The following is a 25089-nucleotide window of genomic DNA, read 5'->3' on the forward strand; positions in this document are numbered from 1 at the left end:
ACGCTCGCGCCGCCCGATCAGACGGGAACAATTTTCTCTTCCAAGAAGATTCGTGTCGTTCCTTCAAGAAAACCGCTCGCCAGACCGATTGATCGGCATGCATGCCGCATGCGATTCTGTGGGGGTGGTTAACGTAATTCTGATGCCGGCCGGATAAGCAAACGCGGGGTGAGACGTTCTTTTGGTGGCGAAACGTCGCTTTCACTAAGATCGATCAGCTTTGATCGAGTCCTCGTCTCACTCATAATAACAAAATAAAAGAAGACACTGGATATAATCCGAAAAATAAAGAATACATTTGTTTCTGGTAATTTAAAGCTCGACAAAGAGTAGTATAACACTTTGTTGACAATATGAGGACTGTGTTTTGAAGGAACATGGTATATCAGTGCGAACGACAATGATGTCTATAAAGCCGAGTCGAACATAAAATTATAAGCGTGAGGAGAGCACAGAGATCGTATTGTTAACGCGTACAGAAAGACAGGAAGAGAGAATCGCAATAATGTCGTCGGACACGTCTGGCGCCTAAGTGCGCACAAAGAGGGGTCTTACCGCAATATCGGTGAACGTTGAATAATCACAATGATTAATCCAGCGAAGTATCAACTGTCGTAACATTCCTGCGCGTCTCGGGAATGCAACTTCGCGAAGAGCCAATAATATATTATTATTGCTTCTCTTTGCGCGTACAAACACGTATGCGCTGACTCGCGTGCATTCCGTTCGAATTATTTCCGATAACGAAAATAAGAGCTTCGCTACCCTCGATCCTTTAAAGCCTAATAAGGCCACATTTCGAGAGTTAATTACGTGCAGCAACATTTACGCGCATTCTTCCTTTCTTTGAGCGAGGGTGCGACTTGCGAGGGACGTGATGGGTGTCAAGCGACTGGCAGCGCATCAGCCTCGTTCCGCTTTAATCGAACGCTCTCCTTGAAAATCGAGAGCCACCGCATACGTTCAATTAGATTCGTGGCACTCGGAGGCAAGACGATGAAATCCGATCGCGCGTCGCGACGCGATATAGATCGCCATCGACGTTTCACGTCGCGTGCACGTAACTAATTTACGACGAGGTAAAATCGGGAAAACGACCCGCGCGGTCTCGGGAGACTAGAACAAGGGGATGAGCATCTCTCTGACTCACCCTCGTCATCCGAAGAATTATGGGCGTCGTGTGTTCATCTTCTCATAAAAATTCGGAGATCTTGCAAGGGAGAACTCCGGGGAAGGCATTTATTATTATTACGCGTTAAACGCGAACGCTAATCGCTTTCTCCCTAGAATAGAATGATGCCAAAGCTGATGCAGGAAGAGATTTTTCCACTTAGATATAAATAGATGTAGTTTTTATTTGGACTTGTCGATTGTCACTGTAGTTTCGGATTATTAAGAAATATTAAATTAAGTATAAAAATATTTTTTTTATTCTTACATTATTGCTATTACTTAATGATTAGATGATTGAACGGGAAACAATCTTCTGGCACAATCTTTCTGTTTCTTTGCACTTAAACGAAAACTTGAGCGAAAATGATTTCTCAAAGTATGATTCTGCCGGCGATTAACAATGATTCCGCGATGCATGATCTCGCCATAATGTGAAATTGGGAGGTCGATGACTTCGTCAAAGCTTTAGCCCCCTCAGTTGCTCATATGTTCGTACGTATCCTTTTCATCGCATTGCTAGAAAAGAAATCGCGAGGAGCGTAGCTTTACGAGCAAACGTTTTCTTGAGTGCCTCGATTATTGCACGACCGTTATACGTTTCAAGAGGACATCAAAGATGCTTAAGAAAGACGGACGACTTCGCGAAATCGTTAATTGCACAATTCTTGCTCTCGTTCACTGCACGTGCAACGTAAAACGATAATGACAAAGACGTTAATACGATTTACGGTCACACAATATTTTTACAAGTAACAACAATAGCGCGGAAGATCAGTGGCCTCGATCCAAGTCTCTCAAGTTTTACTTTAAGGTTTCTGGGTCAAAGATGTCTATTTATCCGCCAAAATTTTGAAATGAACGATTGACATTTCATTTCTATTTATTGAAATTTCGGCTTCGCCGCCAGGGGCCATCTTTTCCCTCGCAACGATACAATCTCGATTCGGTTAACAGCAGCCAGTCGATGGAGCCCGATAGCTCTTAGAAAGTATCTAAATTTAAGAAGTGGCACCATATCGTTCTCTCTCTCTCTCTCTCTCTCTCTACCCCTCTCTTTTCTTGCCTCTTCGATACGATTTCGTCGCGTGGCTCGTCATCTGTGCTTCCTCGTGAGCGAGACGCAGCGAGACGGATGCTGAGAGTGCAAGGGAGTGAGAGCGATAGAGCACAACGTCGGAGGGCGATCGGGGAGGGGAGCCTGGGGATCCGGGCCACGTTCACCAGGACGAGGAAGAGAGAGAGAAGGAGAAGGAAGGAAAGAGAAGGACCGAGGGGCGACATGTGAAAAAATACTCTCTTGGCACTCAGCTTCGGCAGAGAACGAGATAAATAGTGTGCGTGGGTGCAGCTCGGCGATGTCTACGGGCCACACGCCACGTTTCGAGCGGATCGGGCGAGCGAACGGATCCGTGAGAAGGATGCCGCGAGAACAGCGAGAGGACCGAGAGAGAAAAACGACGGGAGTCGGCAGGGAGGGACGAAGGGAAACACGCTGGTGCTACAGAGACCAGGAGAGTTCTTATTCATGTTTTAAGTGCATCGACGACGTTTTAATGGCGCATCAGGTAGGAGTAATGCGCGTCGCCCTTACGGGATTACTCCGCAGCCTCCTTTGATTGTCGTCTCGCGGGGATATTTATGCGCTGTCGGGATAAATAGAGGAGGAGCGCGCGACGAGGATGGGCACGGTAGATGCGAGAGGGATGTATAATTAACGATCGGACCGCGGGGGTGCGCGCGGACCCCCGAACGAATGATATGTGCACGGTCGCCGAAAAATCTCACCTGATTAGCGAGATTGATTGCAGTTTGGTGCCGAGTCCTAACGAGTTGCTGCTCTTCGGCTTTGGCGCGACTTTTCCTTTTTAATTGGATAATTGCCGTTTTTCGTGCGGACCTTTAATTAGCAAAGTAGAAAAAAAATATAAGGTAAGGAAACCGAATAAAAAAGATTAAAATATATAAATTATTATATCATGCAGATGGTGTGTTATGGAAAGTGAAAAGAGAATGTAGACACAAGTGACTTTTATATCAGTTAAAATGGATTGTTAATATATTCAACATATGCGACTTCATCTCGAATTAATTCATACTGCAGCTTCTGGATTGGCAATTACGGACCATTACGAAGTGCAAATCACATCGGCACGTCGCTGAAGCGCGATGTACCACCATCGAAGGATACGTCTGATGATTTATATGACGTCGCATCATTACGCGCTCACGGGTGGCAAATTACGGACTAACTATAATTTATAGCCAATAAATACGCACGTTCTGCGCGAGGCGGCTACCGTTGTACATATTCGATGGCCGCGATATGATGATTTAACAATCGAATGACACAATGACAATTTGTATCGATCCTCGCGAAAAGTGCAAGAAGCCCATCCCGATTTTTCCTTCTCTTAAGACATCGTGAATACACTCTTTGGATGGTACCAATCTTCCATTTGTCTACAAAGTAACGTTTTATATTTTTATGCACCACGTAGTAGGCTTATTTCGACATATGAACGCGAGGGTGAAACTCTGCAAAGGAAACGGGTGAATCTCGGGAATCCGGCCGGTGCTTTAATAATACACGTGTCTGTATACTCGCGCGTGTGGACACGTTGCAGACGTACGCAGATCGCAGCACGGCATGAGATATTTGTCTTATTTCTTCGATAAAAGGCCGCCCTGTTTATTCTTCGCATTTCGGTCGAGCTGACCGGGGAGCTCTCACTCTCTTTTGTTAAGTGAAGCGCTGAAGAGCTGAAGCATAGTGTGGATACATGGCCCGGGACGAGCGTATCGCCGTGGATTTTCATGGACATCAAGATGCACATGTATTCCCGTATTCCCAGATTATTTTTCGATCATGGAGCCGATCAAGCGCGGATAAATTCGCGACTGTTCGCCTCGTCGCGATCGTTCGTGAAGCTCCCGATTCTATTCAATTCTGCTCTTCAGCGCGAGCCAAACGTCGGTAGAAATCGGCTTTAAAGATTACTCCCACGTCGCGGAATCTCTGAAAAATCGAACGGGCGACACACCCAATCGACTAATGCGTGAGTAATATCTATTGAGCAGCAGAAACAGACGTATGCGTCCGAGAAGTTCTGCTCCGATAAAGAATAGCCATAGCGATTTTATTGTTGCTTTATAGAATCTCTGTTCGCATCATAATAGTCAGATATTTCCATAAAGAGAAACGGAAACTGTTCATATCGTCGTTCCCTTTATTGCAGAAATTTTGATTGCGTGAAGAATGGGACAGAAGAGATATAGAGAAAGCAACTATTCATCTTGAATTAGTCAGACATTCAATCGATATCAGTAGAAACCTGTTCCTTATGAATTGCTAAAGCGGGACGTCTATTTGCTAGCGGAATAAAATAGAAGAGGGATCATCATAAAAAAAACTTGATTTATGTTAAGATATGAATTTTATATCAAATGAATTATTCCTCAGATTCCACTAAAAAACAAGATTTCTTAAATATTTGATAAACATTGCAATGAAACTTTAATCTACTACTGTGCCATTATTTGCATATCTTCCAGCAATCTAATGTTTAAAAATTAACAGTAATTAACAGTAACTAACAATGTTTTCAAAAAAATCGATATTCAACAAGCTTGCAAAGTTAAAAGAATTGTATGCCTCTCCTTACTACAACGCCGCAGAGCTACCTTCGAACGAAATCATCCTAGGATGCTCCAAAAACGCTTCGATACCCATCTCTCGATAACGTCACATGAATTCTAGAGCACGTCATTCCCCTCCAGCTTGCCCCGTATATCTAACAGGAACAATCGCCGCGATCGGCAGGATCTGCATCGTTCATACCTGGCGAGACGGCAAGCGTGAGAAAGGCAGCAGCGGCAGCGACGAAGAATATCCTAAGCGCATTCCCCGAGCCGCGTCGTCTCCTGCCCGGCCTCTTCTGGGCGGCGCGGCAGCGGCAGAAGTCATCGTTGCAGCATAGCACCCTCGTCGCGGAGTCGAGCGTTCGCCGGGGTTGCACATCGAGGACGACGTAGGCCTCCTCCCCATCTTCCTCCTCCTCTTCTCCGTAGGGCTCTTCCTCGCCGTCGGCGTCCTCGGGCAGGTCGGCGGCCGCCGACGCGCGACGTCGACGCGGCGATCTCGCCCGGCGCGGGTCGCCGCCGCCGGCACGGTCGATCACCGGCTCGCCTCGATACATGGCCTGCGGGAGCAGCGACGACGACGGTGGCCAGCAACGTGCCACCGGGGTCGGCTGCGCTCGTCAACGTATCCTGCTCGCGGTACCCGCGACTACACCCGCGGCAGTACTACCTGCGGCAGCCCAGTCCCTCACCCTGCCTGCGACACCGTGCGACCTGGCGACACGATCGCTGCTGCGAGGCATTACAGCGACCTGGGCCGAGCCACCACTAGCCACCGGCACACGCAGCACCAGCCGATCAACCAACCGAACCGATCGACCCAATCAGCCACTGATTCTCTTTCGGTCCCGTTCGAGCGGTTGCTCCCTTTTCCGCCCGTTCTCCCCGTCTGTCTTCGTCTCTGGCCTGCCTGGTCCTGTAAGTTGCGTCCGCGACCGATCACTGTACCCCCCGTCGGCGATGATGTCGCGGGATTATTCCTGCAGGTAACGCTCTCTGCGAGGTAACAGCGAGGACGCGATACAGCAAGATAGTCCGTTTCGCGCTTCGTTCTCGGATTCGCTGTCAGGACAACGACCCTGACAGCGCGTTGCTCCTTTCACGTGACACGCACACTCCGGAGTGTCACGTAGTGCCGTGACGCGTGACGCGCCACCGAGGGTGAAGGCCTCGAAGGAATCCGCGTGTTATATCCGCGGCGCGTCGGAGGGAAGAAACCCTCTAAACGAAAGCGCGCGATGTGTATTAGCGGTGACACGCGTCGAGTGCAGCAGTAGGAGAGAAGGGCCCGACCGTCTCTGTCCCTTTCCGCGCCCTCCCTCTTCCGTCCCGTCTTTCTCTCCCTTAGCTTTCTCTACGCGGAACTCGACGACCACCCTCGCTCGCGCAACGAACGACCACCAAGCGCCATCGACGCGACTCTTCCACCGCCCTTCCTGTCCAAAAACGTCCACGACCGACTACTGCAGCTCGTGCGTCGTCCGGCGCGCCTGGACACTACCACCGTCCGGTAGGAAGTGTCGGCTGCCACGAGGTGGACACCTCCGCGAGGCCTTGCCAGCGGCAGCAGCGGCGGTGGCGGCGGCGGCGGCGGTGGTGGCGGCAGCAACAGCGGCAGTAGCAGCACCGGAGGTAGTAGCAGCGACGTAGAGGCGGTAGTAGCGGTGGCAGCTGCAGCTGGTGGTGCACCGGCGCGTCGAGCAATCGTGCTCCGCTCGTGCACGGTGGTACCGAGTAAGTAGCGGCCGGACACGGAGAGTAGTTGAGCGGCCGCTTAGCAGGACCTACCTGGGTGTACACAAACGTACTCCCCTTCACTCGCTCATTCCAGAGTTTCAGGTTTGCGTTCGATGGAGTCGCACTCCTTTTTCCTGAAGACCTTGATAGGTAATCCAGTTCTTTTAATTAAGAGCCTCTTCACAAAGATTCGTCCACCTATTCTTTCTCCTATTTCTCTCTCCCTTTATGGTGTGCTCTGGTCTGCCGTTGCAGAAGAGCAGACCGATCCGTCGCCGTGAACTCCCGCTCGCGCACTGCCGCGGCTCTCTCGCTCCACTGACTGGGGGTAACGCGCCTTCGCGCCGGCTGCCAGCGGGCCAGCAACACGAGCAGTGGTAAAGCTCTTTAGCACACGGCCAGCTATTAAGCAACACCACGCACGACGGGCAGCCTCACGACTGCCCTCGACTACCGTTAGTGTGCGTCTGCCCGCCCGCCCGTGTCGGCGCGGCGCGGCGCGTCCTCGCGCGCAGGCGGCGTCGGCGTCGGCGTGCGTCGAGCGGAACGGCGACGACGCCGTTAGTCGGCGGTGTTGCGGGCGAGCGGTCGCCAGCTAAGGCGGAGACGTCGGGCGGCGCTCCTCGCTCTCTCGCTCTCCGCCAAGCGGCGACGACGACGTCGATGCCGACGACGACGACGACGGCGACGACGATGACGAGGTGGCGGTGGAGGCGGTAGCAGCGCCGCCGCGACGCTCGCGACGACGACGTCGCGATGGCCCCGCGGAGGAGCGCCTCGTCGATGCCATCGGCCTGGGCCGAAATCGATGCCCCGCAACGCGGCGTCTGAAACGCGGCAGCACCCCCGCGACCTGTGCCACACACCACCGACCACGGCCACACACGCCTTACCCCCGGCATGGCTATACCGGGTGTCCTATTTTGCCCCGAGGCGTTCGTCGGCTCGTTCGGCCGAAAATCTTTAAAAAGCTGATATACTTTTCTTTTGTTTCCTTTAAAACTTGACTAACCCTTCTCAATTATACACATAAGATGATGTTTGAAAAACAGACTACATGCTTCTCAAAAATTAAAAATGCACACATGTATGATTCTTTTTCTCATAGAAAAATATTTGTTGTCGCGAAATATTATTTGTGTCTTTCTACTTTAGCAAATGTAAATTTTTGAGTTGGATTTAAGAGCGCAACACCCTGTACATACAACCCCGTGCACGAATACTAAGTACCGTCGTGTAAGTGTACGTTGCACAAACACAGATATACATTTATGGCAATGTGCAAATTTGATCACGCTACAAGCGTAAGGTGTTATACAAGCATGCAGCAATATCGTGTGTACATTGCCAATACACTCAGCACACAAGTAATCGAACTCGGGCACATGCACGGACGACTATACATTAAAAGTATTACGTGTTTGGGAGGAACATTCGCCAGGAAGAGGCGAGGTCCTGCGGAAAGAACATCCTTCGATTTATCAGAATCGCCTTCAGTTCCTTAAAATATGCACTGCCTCATTCTATACATTAAGCATATCACTTAGAAGAAATTACAATTTTTGTATGTTCAACGAATTCAAAATACATGTATAAATTAATACATAAAAGATACATTACAAACATTACAAATATCTATCAAAGATACATTACAAACATAACAGTACAACTATCCACGCATGTTGTTGAAAGTTGCATATGTATTAGGATCAAGTTACATGTTTCATCCATTTTCATTCAGAGACAAAAAAGGGAGGGGAAGGCGGTTTTTTTTCTAAATATATAATGCGCGCACATGCGGGTAATAAGAAGTAATATATGCTAGCCGCAACGTGTATCGAGTATACTCCGAGTGTGTGCAGGAAAGTTTTTCTTTTCATTTTTATCGTATCACGTGAAAATGCATATAGGTGCGCCGATAGGATTTTCTGAAACTATAGCAACCCCGAGGCAACAGAGTGCCCAGTGGAAAATGAGATACAGCTGCAACTCAACGGCGACGCGAGCGTGCACGTGCTGCTATGACGAATATGAGGTGGATCTCTGCTCGTATGTATCATTTCCACAGGTAATTCCATCGGATTGAAATTCTGGGGCATTTTCAAACGCAAATCGTGCGACGCCCACGATGGCACGCTGAAGTAAATTTAGTAACAATTGTACATGATGCAATTTTCGCTTCAACGCCCGTTGCGTGACACGTGCAATTTTTATACACGCGCTGTTTCGTGATACACGAATGCTCTTGAAATGATCGTATAAATGCAACTATTTATATCTGATAATCCGCGGTCTTATTTTCCACTCATCTCAATTTAGCCTTGCAATCCATCGACCATGTAGCGACCTACAAACAACTCCCTTTTATTGTCCGTCGTGTTTTTGGCCAAGATTCTGTTGCACGCGTAAAAACTGCTGCTTTGAACTTTTCAGGAAATCTTTGGTCGAACCCTTCAGATCTCATTTCGCTTTATACTTTGTTTCAGAATATTGCATACTCGTCGCCAAGAGCGGAATCTTACGAGCATAATTTCAGACGGTAAAACATTTACGAAAATTATCAAGATATGAGGAATTCGTTCACGAATATTCTACAACTAAAAAAAAAGAAATTAACAGTCATCGCAGCGATAGTGCATCCCCCGGCTAATTTCGGGCTTCGGAAATTCGCACTGTGTCGCCTCGTACCCCGAGAGGAGTCAATAGACTCCGTTGCGGCAGATGTGCGTATCGATTTCGGGACGCCGTCGATTCGCGCGTGTCCCCGAACGAACGCGATATCGCACGCCTTGGCCCTTTGAGACGCCGGTGGTTTCTCGCACGTACGTAGTACGTGCCGTCTACATGCTGCCTCGTTCCTGCCGCGCGTTGCGGCGTCGGCGTCGTCGTCGGCCAGCAGGCGCACGCAGTGCAAGGCAGGGGGTTTCACAGGGGGAGCACCTGGAGGGGCCACTGGGTGGCCGGCATCACCCTCGCCAGGTGGTTGCAACTTGTTGTTGCGGGACCCCACGACCTATGTGGGCCTTCTTTCTCCCTTTCCTTTATATACCCCCTCGTTCCTCCTCGTCCCTTCCTTCGCGTGGTTCCGCCACTCACGATTGACCGCCGCGCATAGAACAACCATAGATCAACATTCCCGGATTGGCAAAGGAGCGAAGGCGCCGAGTTCTCCATTTCGAGTCGGGAAATCGAATTTTACAGACGAAAGGAGATACGTGGAGGGGAGAATAGTAAGTGAACGATCGCATACACGCGAATCGTGCATCGGTTTATTTCAAATCATCGCGAAGGTGAATAAAGGTAGATTGCCACGGTTGAGGAAGAAGTCTCCAGAGATTTCGAAGAAGAACAGCTGTCTTCACGCATCATTTACGGTAACCGCCACCGCTATTCGCAGATGATACGCTCCCTGGATGCGGTTATGGAGGATCGCACCGTTACTCGTGCTGAAAGGGATGTAAATCCTCCTGTCACGCGACTGATCTTTCAAAACTAAGAGGTCCTGACTGATATCCTGACATCCTTGAAGTGACACGCGTCACAATATCTTGCTCTTTTATTTTACTTATAGTTGTCGATGGTTTGTTGAAGCAAATAACGTTTCTAGCGGTACATCATTTTTCCAGCCCTCTTATATTTAAATTCAAGTTATCGGTACATATTTGATAACACGTTTTGCATGAATGTAAATAGAAGAGAGCTGGAAAAATGATGTACCGCTAGAAACGTTATTTGCATCAGCAACACTTCTATGTTATCCTACATATAAATAGCGAACTATTTGTAAAACTGATAAGTGCTTGCAGCCTGCATCATGCAACAGTGCATATCCGTGCATTAATTAATAAAAAGTCGTGTTCTCGCGTACGTACCCGCATTGTTAGAAGTGACAAGACGAGATTGCATAAATTATTAACTTTACCGTAAAAGTGCACATGTTACACGTGTTTGAACAAGCGTTAATTTGGTAAAAAAGTTGTTCGCCCATTTCCAATCCAGCAATCCAAGTACAATCCATAATACATATTCGCATTAATCAGCACAAAGAAATTAACATACGAAAAAGAAATCCATTGCGAGAGTTAATTTGCGAGAGGACATCACGTACTTCCGCAGCGATAAATTTTTGATATTTTTCGCCGGACTGAACGACATTCTGACAATTTCGAAAGGAACGGGATGACTGGAAGGATTCGACTGTTCTCCCAGGATCAGTCACGAGAGGAGTGGAGGAGGGCTACGCGTCGGGGGTTACTGATACCAAAGTGGGACAGTGGCGATGAAAGGGGTTAGCCCCCGCGCACTGTGACAACGGTAAAACTCGAAACGACGTCGTCGTCGGACTTGGCTTCCGGCCATTTCCCGGCTATCGATCCACGAAGCGTTACGACGAAGCTACCCCACGTGCAATTATAGGTGTATCGTGTGTGTAATACGCCGACTTGTTTTGCAAGTTTTGCAAGGATGATCCGTAAAATTTGTGAGCCCACGGGGCCCTTTGATTCTCCGGTGATAACAAACAATCCGATTACGCTAAATACGTGGATCATGTTAGTTTGCATATCGTTCTGTGTACTTGCTAGATCGAGGTTCGATGATATCACCATATTCAATGAAACGCTTTTCTGAAAAGCAATATTTCAGAGTGGCTACGATCGAACAAAATATCTTGGATACGTTATCGAATACTTAATGATATTTGTATGAAATAATATGACATGATATAAATTTTTCTACAGAGGAAAAAAGGAATAGTATCGATATGTTACATGCTATATTAATATTCCGCAATATGGAAAAGAAATGCACTATTCTTAGCACGAGATAAATCGGTGTGAACGACTCCAGGTGCACATATACCGAGGAAACCCCTCGCAATCGTTCGCAAACCCGTTGCCGTGAACAGTCAAACGCGTATGCGGCCGGAATCGACCCTAATGCCAGCACAAACATGGATTAATAACAGCGCTGCAATAACGAAATTGCACATGACACGTGAAATTTGCAGTCACGTTCTTTTAGGCGCCTGTCGATCTAGAGATCGACCCAGAATCTTTTCAGAGCAAACAACGCTGACGCACGCCATAGGTCGTTATTCCCGAAATTGTCATCGCACCATGAGAGCTAGAAGAGACGAATCGTACGTCTCCTCATAATGCGTTTCGGTCAGGTGTAAGAAACGATCCGTGAGAGTTCGCCCTACATGAGTGCGACCACGAGCGTACGTTTCCACGTATGCGTGGAATCGATAACTGGGAATTAGTCTGCCCGGCTGTCTCCCAGAACTAAATACGAACATGCGGCGGGAGAAAAATTTAGTCGACCGCCCTTGGGAACGGACATATCCACGCGAGTTTTATTTATTATTGCCGCAAATGTCGAGGAGAGAAGACTCATTCACATCGCATCTTTCGCCGCTAATATCAAAATTTGATTTCCCTTTTGCGATTTGTGTAAAAAGATGAACGTACTAATTTCCTGTAGCGAGGAGGTTCCTCATTATCAGTATTGTCACTATTAAGAATTATGATTACGCGTGATAAATTGTTGCTGAGAACAAGTCTCTCTCTATCTCTATCTCGAATTGTTCGTTTCGTAATATCTCGTGCTATCGAGTAAACTCGCGTATCTTTGTCTTTCTTTCTCTTTCCATTTGCTTTTCCTAATGTACCATATGCACCCAAAGATATTGCAACCGTGATAAAGACACGCGTGAAAAATGCTAGCTGTCAAGAGAGGGGCGGCAAAGTAAACGCGGCAGAACAAACGAAATTGTGTCTGTATAAGAGGCCAGCCCGAGGGAAAGAGAAAAAGGGAGACGGAGAGAATATTGCTATAGCCGGTACCGAGGATCAATACGTCACGAACACGATCACAACTATTCGTGCATATAAGCGAGACTGCACCAGTACCGGCCATTATACTCTAAGATAACTCCTATAGGCTGTATCAGAATCATACGCAATGTGACAATGAAGCTCTTGGAGATTTTCTAAATAAAAAATACTGTTACATGTTACAAAACTTTATTTTATTCCATGGACGATTTGTCTGGCTTATATAAAACGATTCTGTGATTTAAAGCTGTTTGAGAAAGTTTCTTCTTTTTCTTTACGTTTAACTCATTTTTTGTATTCTTCTCGTGATCCATCCGCAAAAGCTTCATCTTTTTATTTTAATTTTAATCATTTTAAATTTAGTTAAGTCACATTTGGCACAAATTGCCTTAATGCGATCAACAGATTTAGTTTCTCATAATGTATGAAAAGGATAACTTATTTTATCATCTCTCATTTGATAATTCTTTAGCTCCTTCAAGAAGTTTGTTCACACTCGATATTGCTAATCTTAATGGAGTAACTTTAGTCATTATTTTTAACATTTCGTACTTTTCAATTACCGATTTTTCCAATTTTACATAAAATTTTATTCTAATTTATTATTCCATATCTGAAATTGTAGAAAAAACTTGAGAAATTTATCAACTGTTCAGACCAGTTTGTCGAAATCTGCACACGCTTAAGCAAATCTACACTAGTTGTTCCAGCAATCCTCCGAAAGAGTGCACCACTAGAATTCTGATATAATATAATGAAATAAATGTGAGAATTTTATTTATATCTTTAATTTTGCTTTCTCTCTGATCCATTAGTCATTTACTTAAAAATATAAATTTAGTTAACATACTATTTGAGCAATGCAATTTATAAGTAACAATTCACCTAATTCGCCATTAAGTTCTATGTATATGAAAACAAAAGCCTTATTTAATCCATTTTTTAAACTATATTTTAAAATAAAATCCTTTTGTTTTATTCTACTGAATTGTACCTTTTAAAAATAAAATTGCGATTGATATGACGTTGAGTTGTGCTACTCAATTTAACATTACGGATAGTGAAGGACTTACAAACTATAAAGATATAAAACGCTTGAATGATCGAAATTCAATTAACAGATCCGACACCAGAATAAAAATCCATCGTTCAGGCATGTGCAGAATGGTAATTCTTTATGACTGACGTTTCATTCAAAACACGTATCGTTTTGAATAAAGTGTACTCTACATTAGTTGAAAAAACGTCCGCTATGAGTCTCCACTTGATTGAAAAGTAGGGTAGTAGTATGACTCAATATTGGATTAGGCATCGTTTTATTTTCTAGTAGTATAATTTATAAAATAAAACGCTTCTATAATTCAATGGTGAATAAAAAGTTTTATTTTTAATCACTTATGCATATTGTATTCGTATTATCTTTGTGTTATCTCCCACACAACTACATATTTACATATTAAAATAGAATAAAATTAAATTTACAAGCATAATATTGTAATCAATATCTTTACAAAAGATATTTTTACAAAAATGCAATCTAAATATATAAAACTAATATAATCTTTAAATATTATTACATTTATTAGGTCTTTCTTATCGATTATTTCAGTTTAGTAAACAATGCCCATTTCCAAACTTTGCTATGAAATTATCTTGATCTACATTATAAATTTCCTAAATATGAGAGAAAAGTGATAACTGACATTTCTATCATTTACAGTTATAAATCAAGATATTTCTAAAAATAATTTTTGAAGGAAATGCATAAATTTTACGGCTATTCTTCTATTGATAAATATAAGTATGATATAATCTTACATAGAAATTTAAATAATCTTGTGTTGAAATGAAATACTCTCTTTCATTCTTATCTTTCGCATTTCATTTTTATCCAAAATGTCAGTTGCCACACTTTAGACAGACTTACAGCTATGTCATACTTTCAGTAAGTTTCTTTCGCGACTTACTGCGTCAATTTGTACAATATGTGATTTCAGTTGAAAAAATCTGCAACCTCGGCTAATTCTCTTGCTCGTGCCTGTTGGTGAGCCCAACGAGCTTCTGCCAACTTGTCAGTCAAGCCCCATTTATCATGATACACGCGTTGACCGCAGCTTGGACACTTCTTACCCCCTTAAACAAAAAATGAAGCTCTCTTTGTATTCTATAAAGCATAATAAATATCAAGCATAATCTTCAGGCACAATATGAGACTGAACAAAGAAGAAACGTGCGATAGTCAATTGAACGACGAGACAGTCAGTTGCTCATGGTTTTCAACATATGTTCGTAACATATGTTCTGAGTTAACCACCAATAACTTAATGTTTAAGTAATGATTTTGTGTGTACTTGAGTATATGTGTGTATTTACCATGGAATGGCGGAGTCTTCATATATGTCACGAGACATTTTAAGTGGAAGAGATGACCACAGTAAAGTCTTTCGGCGTGGGAATCCGCGTTTTCGTCGATTATCACTTGTTCGGGGTTTGTTGGTAGGCACAATACTTTGCAGTGTTGACAAAACTCCTGTGGAAGAGCCTTTATAGTTCTGCATTAAAATATCATGTCAATTAAAAACCTGTTCCAGTAGCCAAAAATAAATTTGTATAAAAAAACGAAGAATTACTTTATGAGAAAGGAAGCAACTGTGTTTAATGATGGCAATGGTGCGAATGGCACGGTTTGTGCTTGCTTCTTCAACGGTGGCTCGACACATTGCCTTGCGAATTCCTTTCCTTGTCCAATTAGATAGCGATTGAACAATGGTGGAAAATTCGTATCAACATCACTTAAACTGCAAATTAATTATTAATTAATTAGTATAGGTTAATAGAAAATTTAGATCTATATGTTTTCAAAATATTATAAACTTGTTTAAGTTCATTAACTTGATGCTTTCTCTCTTGAAAAGAGGAGAGTAAAATAAAAAACAAGAAGGAATCAAAGTCTGAAGTATAGATTAAATTTTAATGAAGAAATAATTTAAAAGAAATGTAATTGATTAAAAAGAATATAAAATAAGAACAAAAGTCATAGAAAACAATAGAACGTACGTTACACAAGTAGCTGGATAATCGTCCGGCACTTCAAGCTTGGTTTTGAAGTAGTATAAACCTTGGTGCACTGTTAGATTAATGGAGGAATTCTTTTGTTTTAGCTTCAGCTCGTCTTTGTCGTTCAGAAGTTTCTTCAACGTTGATATCTCATCGTAACAGCAGATGAGAGGATTCTCCTCAATAAAGTTTCTGATGAACTTTAAAATCGGCAACACCTGCAAGCACAAAAGATCACCACGTTAAAGTTAAATCTGGTGTACAACAACAATTATCAAAATTTGCAATGCAAATGTATGAACCTGTGCTTTGTTCAAGAGAGCCCTGCACTCCTTTTCGCAGACGTTCGTTAATCCATCAAGCAACTTCGTTGACAGAGTCTTGCTTTTTAACTCGACGAATAACGGCGATGCAGGATAATCCTGCCGGAACTGAATGCATACGATGAGTTGCTTGAACGGTGTTTTCCTATAAGCCATAAATGGTAATAACGCTAAAGGAAGAGGAACCTCTGCGGCAACTCTGTGTCCTGCAATCTTACGTTATTTCGACGCGGACCATACTCCGCACGCAAGAGACAAGCCGACTTCCCGCAACGACGTTGTGACAGAGCTGTGACACTTCTCGCAATTCATCGTCGATAAATCCCATGGGCAGGTAAGGAGCGCGAGGAAGGGACTTTGGTACGCGATTTTTAATGTTCTGACACTAGGTGAAGCCGGACTCGGCGAAATCACGGTGCAACATAACCTTTAGGCCGTGTTCGCGATTCGACTCAAGTTCCTCCAAACCACAGTGAAAATACAATAATTGGATTTTCTGTTCACGCGCCGCACCGACTTTGCCATGCGCTATTGACCGACGTCCCGTCAATCGTCATCAACGACAGTCTTTGGTGTTTCCGCAAAACCGCGTGATTCGAAGCGAGCATGAACGCCTTTCCAAGATTGGTATCGTGTATGTGTGTGCAAGCAGGCAAGACGAAATTTTTTAATGAAGAAATGTGATATCTTAGAAATGTCACGTGACTATATTAGTAGTTTATAAAGCAGAAACCGGGCTTGGATCTATTGATACTATAACCCGATGTGGGCAAATTATTTAGATAAATAAGGAAAATAAATACAGGAATAAGGAACAGCAATTTTTCCTTCATTATTCCTTTTGTATTTCACCATTGTTATTACTATTTTATTAATAGCATTATTCTCTTCAATATTTTATTGTTATATCATGCCATTTTACTCAACAAGATAAGTTTGTTACCGACTGAAACGAAAACATACCGACAGGCGTCTAGTGTACGCACACTCCAAGGAAGATACCTAACCTATTCTGCCCATGTTGTGTCACGTGCGTGAACGTGTCACAATAGCGAGTTTAACACCTCGGTAGTATTACATTTATTTATAAAAAGGAAAAAAGAAGAAACCTACAGCACCTTAAGAATCTTGTGACAACCGATGTGTCATAATTTTCTCATAAAAATCAAGACTCTAAAATGTCGCGAATAACTGACGCCAGAGAAGTGATCCTGACGAGCGATAGCACCGGGGAAAGCTGGAGCGCCGCGGTGTGGGATCCCCGGAACGGCAATCTGTTATCCGCGTTCAAGAACGCGGGAGCTCTGGGCCATCGCACTCTTCAGCTTGCCGGCGACAGCTACGCGCTGGGCGCCAACGCTACGAAGTCCCGTCTTCACGTTTGGCCGCTGAACAACCCGTTGCCCGTGAGCAACGTTTGGTTGACCACGCCGGGCAAGGTGAGCGCTCTTACGTGCACGCCGAATGGCTCCTACATAATCGCGGCGATAACGGAGAAACTGCTCATCTGGCAAACCTGCAACGGCAGGATACTCGCTACCCTGAGCAGGCACTATCAGCCCATCACGTGCGCGTCCATCACCAAGGACGGTTCGCTGTTCGCTAGCGCTGGCGAGGACGGCCTGGTGCTCGTGTGGTCACTCTACAGCGCGCTGAACGACGAGCGCTGCACTCCCGTTCACGTGTTTTCCGATCACAATCTGCCGGTCGGAGAGCTGCACTTTGGCCATGGCGGTGCCCGCGCGAGATTGTACACGATCTCTCTGGACCGAAAAGCGAACGTCTACGAGCTCGGCAGCGGAAATCTGTTGGTCTCGTTAATATTTAACGTGCCGCTCACCGCGCTTGCCGTCAACATCCGCGAGAGCGAACTCTTCGTAGGCTGCACTACCGGCGATATATTGCAGTGCAATTTGCACGAACCTCCACGAACAGTCGAGCTTCATGTGGCGATAGGCTCAAATGAAGATGATAGCAGCGTTGTATTCAGAGCCCATAAGTCGAACGTGACAGCCTTATCGGTGTCCGTGGACTGTCGCGTTCTTCTTTCCGGATCCATCGACAAGGCCGTTCACATATGGGACATCGCCAGCAAGCAGGTGCTCAGAACGATCGAGCACAAAGGACCAGTCACGGCAGCGTTCTTTGCGATGGGATTCGAAAACTTTCGCGCTCCCGTTCTCAAACCGCGGTTGGAAGTGTGCAGTTTCCAGACCGAGGAAGACAATGTCGAGGAGAGGGCCATCAAAATAATATCCAGAGGACGAAATCCGGCGGAGATCCTGGACTTCGAATCCTACGTTGGTAATAATACCGGCTCCCAGGAATCGGCGGACACGAGGAAGCTGGAGACCATGCAGGAAGAAATTGAGAGATTAAAGAAGATCAATAGTTCCTTATATCAGTATAGCGTCACACATATCTTGAACAAGATAAAGGATGGGCAATAGAGGATATTGACGATGTAATCGGGATTTTATATTTCGTTCATGATGAAAGACTGAGACTAATAATATATATATGTATGTATATATATATATGTAATTTTATATCGTGTAGGATAAAAATGCATAAAAATATGTTGTTTTTTCTATAAAAATGTATCGTTCTATAAAAATGTTTCTTTTTTGTATACTTTAGAAATGATATAAAATTAATCACGAAGAAGATTAAAATTTTACTTTCTCGGAAGAATTATTTTTTATTCGTAAATTATTTCACGAATTAGTTTTTCATGAATATTTTATTAATTTATTAATAATATTTTACAAATTTTAGTTTTTCATGAATATAATAAATAATTAAACTTGTGCTGTTTTTTTCTCTTTTACTATTATTTCTTTATCTCTTTCAGAATATTCAAATATTCATGGATCCATTGTACAAGATCTTATATGATGGATATGATTACGTATAAGATTCTATTCTAAAGGGATTGAAAGTTAATATCGCAAGATATATTACGTTTTCGTTATCTGCAAAGGGTCGTTAATTACCTTCGCTAATTAGGATGTTAGATCAGAAACTAATTTCTTTAGCGGATAATACTTCATTGCCGAATCAAAAAGTAACATGCGACATCTTTTACCGAATCCCAATAATCCCATAAATAACATACTTCCTATCGCGAAAAATTGTGAATAAATAAACGTGAATAATAAATGAATAAATGCAATTATCTTAAATTCATATTTCCGCCGGATAAATATTAAAAATGGCATAAATATAACATGATCCAGAGTGGTTTTACTTTTTTTGAATATTAAATTACGCGTTACTTTGTTTTAGCGATAACGAAACGGTTGCGTATGTAATATTATCCTATTTGCATCGGCAGAAATCTTTCGAACGTTCAATATCGAAAACTTTCTTTGCTCGTGTTAAATTCAAAGACGTGCACGCTTCGTTCGCTACGATTAATTAGACGGTACCGGCGTTAAACGTTAAATATGGTCTTCGTCGGCGCTCCTTTATATTTAAATGAGCCTGTGCGCGCATACAAATGAAATGCTCACGAGCCGTATACTGTATCCATCGCGGATAAATTAATCGCATCGCAAAAGGCTCGCATGCACGTTGTCCCCTTCGAGCGAGTCAATGAGCCACCAGTTCATCTAATTTTCATCTGCTTACAGTTGATGCATCGTGAACATCCGCGGTACAAGTTTCAACTCTATATCGATCGGTCCGCTCTTTTCATGTATTTTTCCCGCATTCGGGAATACCCGATGAAAGAAACATCGTGAAGTCACATTGGTGCATACGGATTTTAGTCCCACTTTACTTTTCATTCCTTTTTCCTTTCCTTCCGCAAATAAATATACCATCCCGCCTACCAAGATCCACTCTAGACATAAAAATGTCATTCTGCTTGAACCTTTTAAAATATTTCTTCATGATGACACACTTAAAAAGAAAGTACTACTATACATATTGCCGTGTTTACGCGTTGCGGCACGTGTCAACTCTGGGAAGAGACGCAAATTACGACAGAATTACGTTGTACAGGCACTCTCGTTTCTACTCTTTGAAACTGAAAGGCAAGTTGTCTGTGTATGTAAACTAGAGCCTGGTCCATTTATTGTTTGAAAAAAAAAAAAAAACGTGCGATGCGTCGTCGAACCGAGCGTGCCGGAGCGTGCACAAATGGGGAGGAACGGCGCGAAAATGTATCGCGATCACGTTTACGTTATAGAGATTAAGTTCGCGCTCAGCATCCGACCGGTAAAATATACCAGGAGAATGTCACGCACCGTAATGCGTCATAATCTGTCGCGCTATAATCACATCACGCATATATAAATCTATATATTATCCTGCATCATCGTAATGCGGCCTCCTTTTACACCTACGTCGTCATCGAGTGAATTACTGTAATACTCGGTAACTGATCGCACGCGCGGTTTCCTCCCTGGAACGTTCGAAAATGCGTCCAGGGATCAATACCTTTTTCTTTCTGGTAAATAGGGTTCGCTATCCTGAGGGTTCTGTGCGGTATATCAAAATGGACCGTCGTGAAAATTAATAATATATGTTTCCCTGCTACTGCCTAAATAAAGTGGCGGTTGCCATATATACGCATGTGACGTAGGAGAGAAGTCTCTAAAAGACAGGAATACTGAGAATATTGTATTGAGAAAAGAAAAGAGGGAGGTTTTTTAACCGCTATGAAAAGAGCAACTCGTTTTGGCGCAGAAAAACGTTCTGTCTCCGCAGCGAAGCGCATTTTTTAGTTTGATGACGTATTGAGAGAGAAATCAAAAGCGCGCTTGATAATTGTCATAGTAGAATTAACGTAGCACTGCAACACTAATTTTCTGATAATATCACGATAACTGCCAAAATTTATTTACATTTATTTAGTACTTGAGTATTTTATGTTTATATATATAATAATATATATATAATTTTAAAAAATCATTTTTTAACTTGAATTAAAATATACATAAACAAATAATAATTGTTTATGTATATTTTAATTCAAGTCAAAAAATGATTTCTTTTAATTATTTGAATATTGAAGAATATCTCCCTTGCCGAGTAAAATTAAAATAAAGCACAGATGTTCCGGAAAACACAAGTTTTAATTTTCTTTGAAACAACATTTGTTAAAAATCTTTTGTCTTATTTCAGATATTTTAATTATAAAATTGATGAGAATGAAATTAATTCTTTTATTAAAACAACCGAACGGCACGTTATGCAGATCGAGGAAAATGCGTCAGTTTCACAAGGAGTAGGGAAGAGCGAGCCAGAAGGCTCTGCGACGAGGGGGTTGAACCGTGGGGTGGCAACCCCGTGATCGGTGGAGGCGCAAGGTATAAAATCGGACGTCGGGTAACCGGAGGTATTCAGTGTCGGTTTGATTCTAAGCTTCGCAGCATCGTTACTTAGAATCTTGAATATCAACGTCACAGATATGCAGCACAACCGATTTTTCATTCTCGTAGTCCTTCTGGTATTTTCTACCTCCTTCAACCGTAAGTTAATATTGCGAGCTTCACAATTAACTTTACATTTTTCTTTGGTCATTAATAGCTGGACTTAATAACGTACAAATTCCGGTAAAGAAATTTTCATGAACATTCGCATTGCTTGAACCGATTTTTTAACAGTTAAATTTGCAACAATCAAGAAATTAAAATACTTTAATACCTTATTGTTTAATAAAAGTGTCGACTAAATATTTCAATGAATTACATATAATTGAAAACTGAAGTGCTTTGACAAAACAACAACATGATCGGTCTAAACAAGACGCAAAATTTTATTTATTAATCGATTTGGCCTAGATCCAAATACAATTTCGATGTGAGTTCGGTTTTGAAAAATGTATGGCACACGAGAATAGCTTATCGATCAAATTATTTTTAAGAAATCAATATCGAGTGATTATAAATGACACTAACAATGCGCATCATTTAATCTAATATTAAAAGTCATATTTTGTGTATTACCTGGCGAATAATGCTTTAGTTAATTCATTTTCTCTGAGACCAACCTGAAACTCGGTTAGGACAGTTCCCGACGCGGAGTAAAAATAAAGCAGGACGGGGAATTAAGTGCAAAAAGGCTAGGCGGTATGAGAAAAAAGTATTATACTAGATTCCCGCAGGAAATCGTTGAGCGCCGCGAGTGCGAGTGTAAATTAAATCGTCAGGGATTATGATGTCCGACCTCTCTGATGGAAAAACGTCGACGACGTCCTATTTATTTTTCAGTTGCCAGATGCTTGGTCGGCCAGCACTTCCAATCCGCCAGAGGCAAGGAACTCGCATGAGTGTCACCTACTTTTATAACTTTTCTGTGACATTTTTCACATCATAATTTTAATTGGTTTACACGTCCCAGATAAAACGCAAGCGTTACAATTATCCGTGCAGATGATATTTCCACCTACGAAATTTCCTTTTAATATTCTTTTTTCGATATTCCTGTAACGCATGAGCGCGCTATTAACTGTATGTTTAACTTTATCTTGATTTAGTTGAACAGTTATGTTTTTACTCAAATGGATTATAATACATATTTATTCAAACCTCCAGCGAAAAGTTTTTTTTATTTTTTAATGTTTTTTCTGAAAATATTGTTATTCATGCTTGAAGTATTTTTTAAATTTCGAGCATATTTCATATTTAGTTTTATGTTTCCAACATAAATTATTATTGCCATATTTTTAAAATGCTTCACAAAATATCTATGCGTAGCAGCACATGAAATATTCTATTTTTTCACTTCACATGCAAGCGAACGTAAGCATGCCGGCAAAGTCTTCGTATTGATGGAATCAACTTGAGTTTTATGTTCTTTATCATGCTGCTTAAATTTTTACTATTGTGATTAAACCTATTCTTGAAGATTCTATATCAAGAGTAATGATAGATGCATTACAAAAGGATTTAGATAATTAAGACAGTTAAAATACAGCAAAAAAAGAAAGGAATATGATGCTATAATTTTCAAGGAGAATGCAATTTAAATAATTTTAGGCGTATTCTAATCAGTTATTACTTCACTTTCGACATTCCAGAGGCTCAAAAATTAAAAGTCAACGATAGGCGGTCCGCTGGACTGGTACCATATCCCAGGATTGGCCGGAATTCGGAAATGGCGACCTTGCCCAGATCGGAACGCGCTTTGGGAATGATACATCAGCCGCGAATTGGACGATCTGACAGTTTAGGCAATTTGAATCGATTCCACGATTTATCGGCCGACGATATTGAGTTCTACATTATGCACGATATGGATCCTGATCTTCTAGATCTCGATTACGAAGGTGCGAGGGAACTTTCTCAAAGCAATCTTAAAGCGTTAAGATAATATTACATATTTGATCATTTCGGAATTGTTTCTAAGTTTCTCCGAAATTTAATTTAAAATTATTTTATAAATAAAGATGTTCATAGGAATAATAATAATAATCTTACAAGAGAGAGAGAGAGAGAGAGAAAGAGAGATCAAAGATTATTAGAATTTATAAGAATAATTACACGAATAAATGACAATACATTTTTGGAATAATTGAAAGTTTAACAATACGAGTCACGAGTTGCTGCAAAATATTTCAATATATAAACGGTGTCAAGTAGATCCTATCGTGTAACATTTGATACATCACATATTTGACGCTGTTATTAATTAAAGTGGCTTTTACTGAATTGAAATCTGAACGGAATCTGCGGAAAAATACAAGCGCGAATATGTTGCGGGACAATGTAATATTTTGTGGCGCGTACTTGTAGTTTTTAATGAGTCAATTTTAACGATGTCCTGTTGCCTGCCTCGTAGAATCTCGTTTGTTGCTCTTAAACTGCATGCGATATAGGTAAAAATATACATATACATAGATATTGTATACTTTTATCATCTATGAATATTCATGCTTGTTAATTGCATTCTTTCATGTAGAATATGCGAACCGACCGATAGCATTTAAGCATACCGACAAAATGCAAAAGGACGGTTCCTGGTTAGTGCCCGATCATGTACACGGATATAAGGATCACCATTTTGCGCAAAAGATCGACTATCCTCGATCATACTACTCTGCTTTGCGAGGTATGAATTAAAAGATCACGTTTCTCTTTATTACCTTTATTAAAAGATTACGTTTCTCTTACGTATGATCGTTAATTGATTCGTTAATTCTAAATAGACCGTAAATATAATGCACATAGTACAAAATTTACAAAAATAGCTTCGAGTTTTTAAAATCGATTTTATTGAAAACGCGAAAGCCTGAAAATGTTATTATTTCATCTTAACAATACGACAGCAAGAATTTATTGTATCAACGAATGCCGACATCTTTGTTGCATATGAATATTGTAGGTATTTGAATGTTGAAGTAGCGATCATATTATCTTCATTAAATTAAATATTCTCTTAGGAGACACTTGTCGCAAGCGTTCAATAGATATCGACGTCACGTTTATTCTTTGACATTATGCGAGTCGTTTTGCCATGAAGAAATCAAAGAACTCGCGCGCGCGTCACACGACTTCATTAATCCTTAAATACGAACAATTTAAGACGGTCCACGTGCGACTCGTCTGCAGTGTATGATTGATCTCTTTCCAGATTCTCGAAATACTCAAGGTCAAGGAGGCTACACTCCAAGATTGGGTCGCGAGAACGAGCATGACACCGCGAGTTTCCTGTAACTCACTTACTTTCGCTACGTGTCCTCGCGAATTCGGCGGATGTTAACCGGTGGAAGAGGAACCTCTCGTCAAAATTGTCATCAGGAACGTAACTTGTGATGCTTTTGATTGTTCCCCTATCCTCATTTGCATCGGCGACCCACCTTGTCCCCGCACTTTGTATGCAGTTGATGCGGCACAATACATAATCTGCATTTAAATACTGCAGTTTATATCATCTTGTACGAAACCCTCGCCTTCTGCCATCACCAATATCAATTTTTTTCCACGAAGAAGATCGATCCTGAAGTTATTCGATCACGGTGCAATTTTGTTTGAATTTCCGCCCGAAAGTATTCGATGCAATTTGACGCTAGGTTTTTGTACAAAACGTCAAAGAGAATAAAAGTTTAGTTTGTACCATATACTGAACTAATTGGTGATTTGTTTCATGTATATGCTTGCACAGATTCAATTGCAAATTGTGATGGGTTCTAATTTTTTTTACGGCTATTTGATTACACATACTTGTATGTTCAATTTTTCTATTACTAATAATAATTGACATTTAGTGTAATATCTCTCAATTTATGCTGCAAGTAGTAGCCAATTAGGTAAAATCTTGTAAAAAAACAATCTGTGTAGCTTTGTTTTATTTTTGATGTATAAATTGGATAC

General features: G+C 42.2%; 4 protein-coding genes across 7 annotated transcripts in view; 2 read left to right on the plus strand and 2 right to left on the minus strand.

Annotated features, from left to right (window-relative positions):
• The window catches only part of LOC105277036 (protein kinase C-binding protein NELL1), a 66979-nt gene extending 59962 nt beyond the window's left edge, over positions 1–7017 (minus strand). For both annotated transcript variants that reach the window (XM_026968146.1, XM_026968145.1), the window contains exon 1: positions 5012–7017. In XM_026968146.1, the coding sequence (XP_026823947.1) occupies positions 5012–5369 (358 nt within the window). In that variant the 5' untranslated portion in view covers positions 5370–7017. The remainder of the gene's footprint in view (positions 1–5011) is intronic.
• A 6729-nt stretch (positions 7018–13746) lies between these two features.
• LOC105277038 lies at positions 13747–16355 on the minus strand. Of its 2 annotated transcripts, none has more exons than XM_011335161.3 (6): positions 15985–16355; positions 15746–15911; positions 15444–15661; positions 15017–15184; positions 14760–14938; positions 13747–14519 (listed from the first exon to the last, which is right to left on the minus strand). In XM_011335161.3, exons 1-6 carry the CDS (start codon positions 16092–16094, stop codon positions 14380–14382), a joined length of 981 nt encoding a protein of 326 aa, XP_011333463.1. In that variant the 5' UTR covers positions 16095–16355; the 3' UTR covers positions 13747–14379. The 2 variants fall into 2 exon arrangements, with proteins under 2 accessions (XP_011333463.1, XP_011333464.1); XM_011335162.3 differs by having other exon boundaries at positions 15746–15936; positions 15985–16043.
• Positions 16356–16520: 165 nt separating this feature from the next.
• LOC105277037 (WD repeat-containing protein 18) lies at positions 16521–19869 on the plus strand. The gene is made up of 2 exons (XM_011335160.3): positions 16521–18288; positions 18621–19869. The coding sequence occupies exon 1, from the start codon at positions 16945–16947 to the stop codon at positions 18214–18216; it is 1272 nt and encodes a 423-aa protein (XP_011333462.1). The 5' UTR covers positions 16521–16944; the 3' UTR covers positions 18217–18288; positions 18621–19869.
• Positions 19870–21088: 1219 nt separating this feature from the next.
• On the plus strand, positions 21089–24833 carry LOC105277039 (CAPA peptides). 2 transcript variants are annotated; one of them, XM_011335163.3, is made up of 5 exons: positions 21186–21246; positions 21988–22029; positions 22797–23045; positions 23678–23827; positions 24350–24833. In XM_011335163.3, exons 1-5 carry the CDS (start codon positions 21186–21188, stop codon positions 24430–24432), a joined length of 585 nt encoding a protein of 194 aa, XP_011333465.1. In that variant the 3' UTR covers positions 24433–24833. The 2 variants fall into 2 exon arrangements, with proteins under 2 accessions (XP_011333467.1, XP_011333465.1); XM_011335165.2 differs by lacking the exon at positions 21988–22029 and having other exon boundaries at positions 21089–21246; positions 24350–24432.
• Positions 24834–25089: the final 256 nt, after the last annotated feature.

This window comes from Ooceraea biroi, chromosome 3, assembly GCF_003672135.1.
Source record: "Ooceraea biroi isolate clonal line C1 chromosome 3, Obir_v5.4, whole genome shotgun sequence".
In the NCBI taxonomy this organism is placed as follows: domain Eukaryota; kingdom Metazoa; phylum Arthropoda; class Insecta; order Hymenoptera; family Formicidae; genus Ooceraea; species Ooceraea biroi.

Excerpts from the sequence above, each read along its gene's own strand:
- LOC105277038 (XM_011335161.3), bottom strand. The coding sequence starts at position 16,094 with ATGGGATTTATCGACGATGAATTGCGAGAAGTGTCACAGCTCTGTCAC. Across the intron at positions 15,185-15,443 it reads TATCCAGCTACTTGTGTAAC|TTTAAGTGATGTTGATACGA; the intron begins GTACGTTCTATT and ends ATTAATTTGCAG. Across the intron at positions 14,520-14,759 it reads GAAGACTCCGCCATTCCATG|GGGGTAAGAAGTGTCCAAGC; the intron begins GTAAATACACAC and ends TTTTTGTTTAAG.
- LOC105277037 (XM_011335160.3), top strand. The coding sequence starts at position 16,945 with ATGTCGCGAATAACTGACGCCAGAGAAGTGATCCTGACGAGCGATAGC.
- LOC105277039 (XM_011335163.3), top strand. The coding sequence starts at position 21,186 with ATGCAGCACAACCGATTTTTCATTCTCGTAGTCCTTCTGGTATTTTCT. Across the intron at positions 22,030-22,796 it reads GCACTTCCAATCCGCCAGAG|AGGCTCAAAAATTAAAAGTC; the intron begins GCAAGGAACTCG and ends TCGACATTCCAG. Across the intron at positions 23,828-24,349 it reads ATACTACTCTGCTTTGCGAG|ATTCTCGAAATACTCAAGGT; the intron begins GTATGAATTAAA and ends ATCTCTTTCCAG.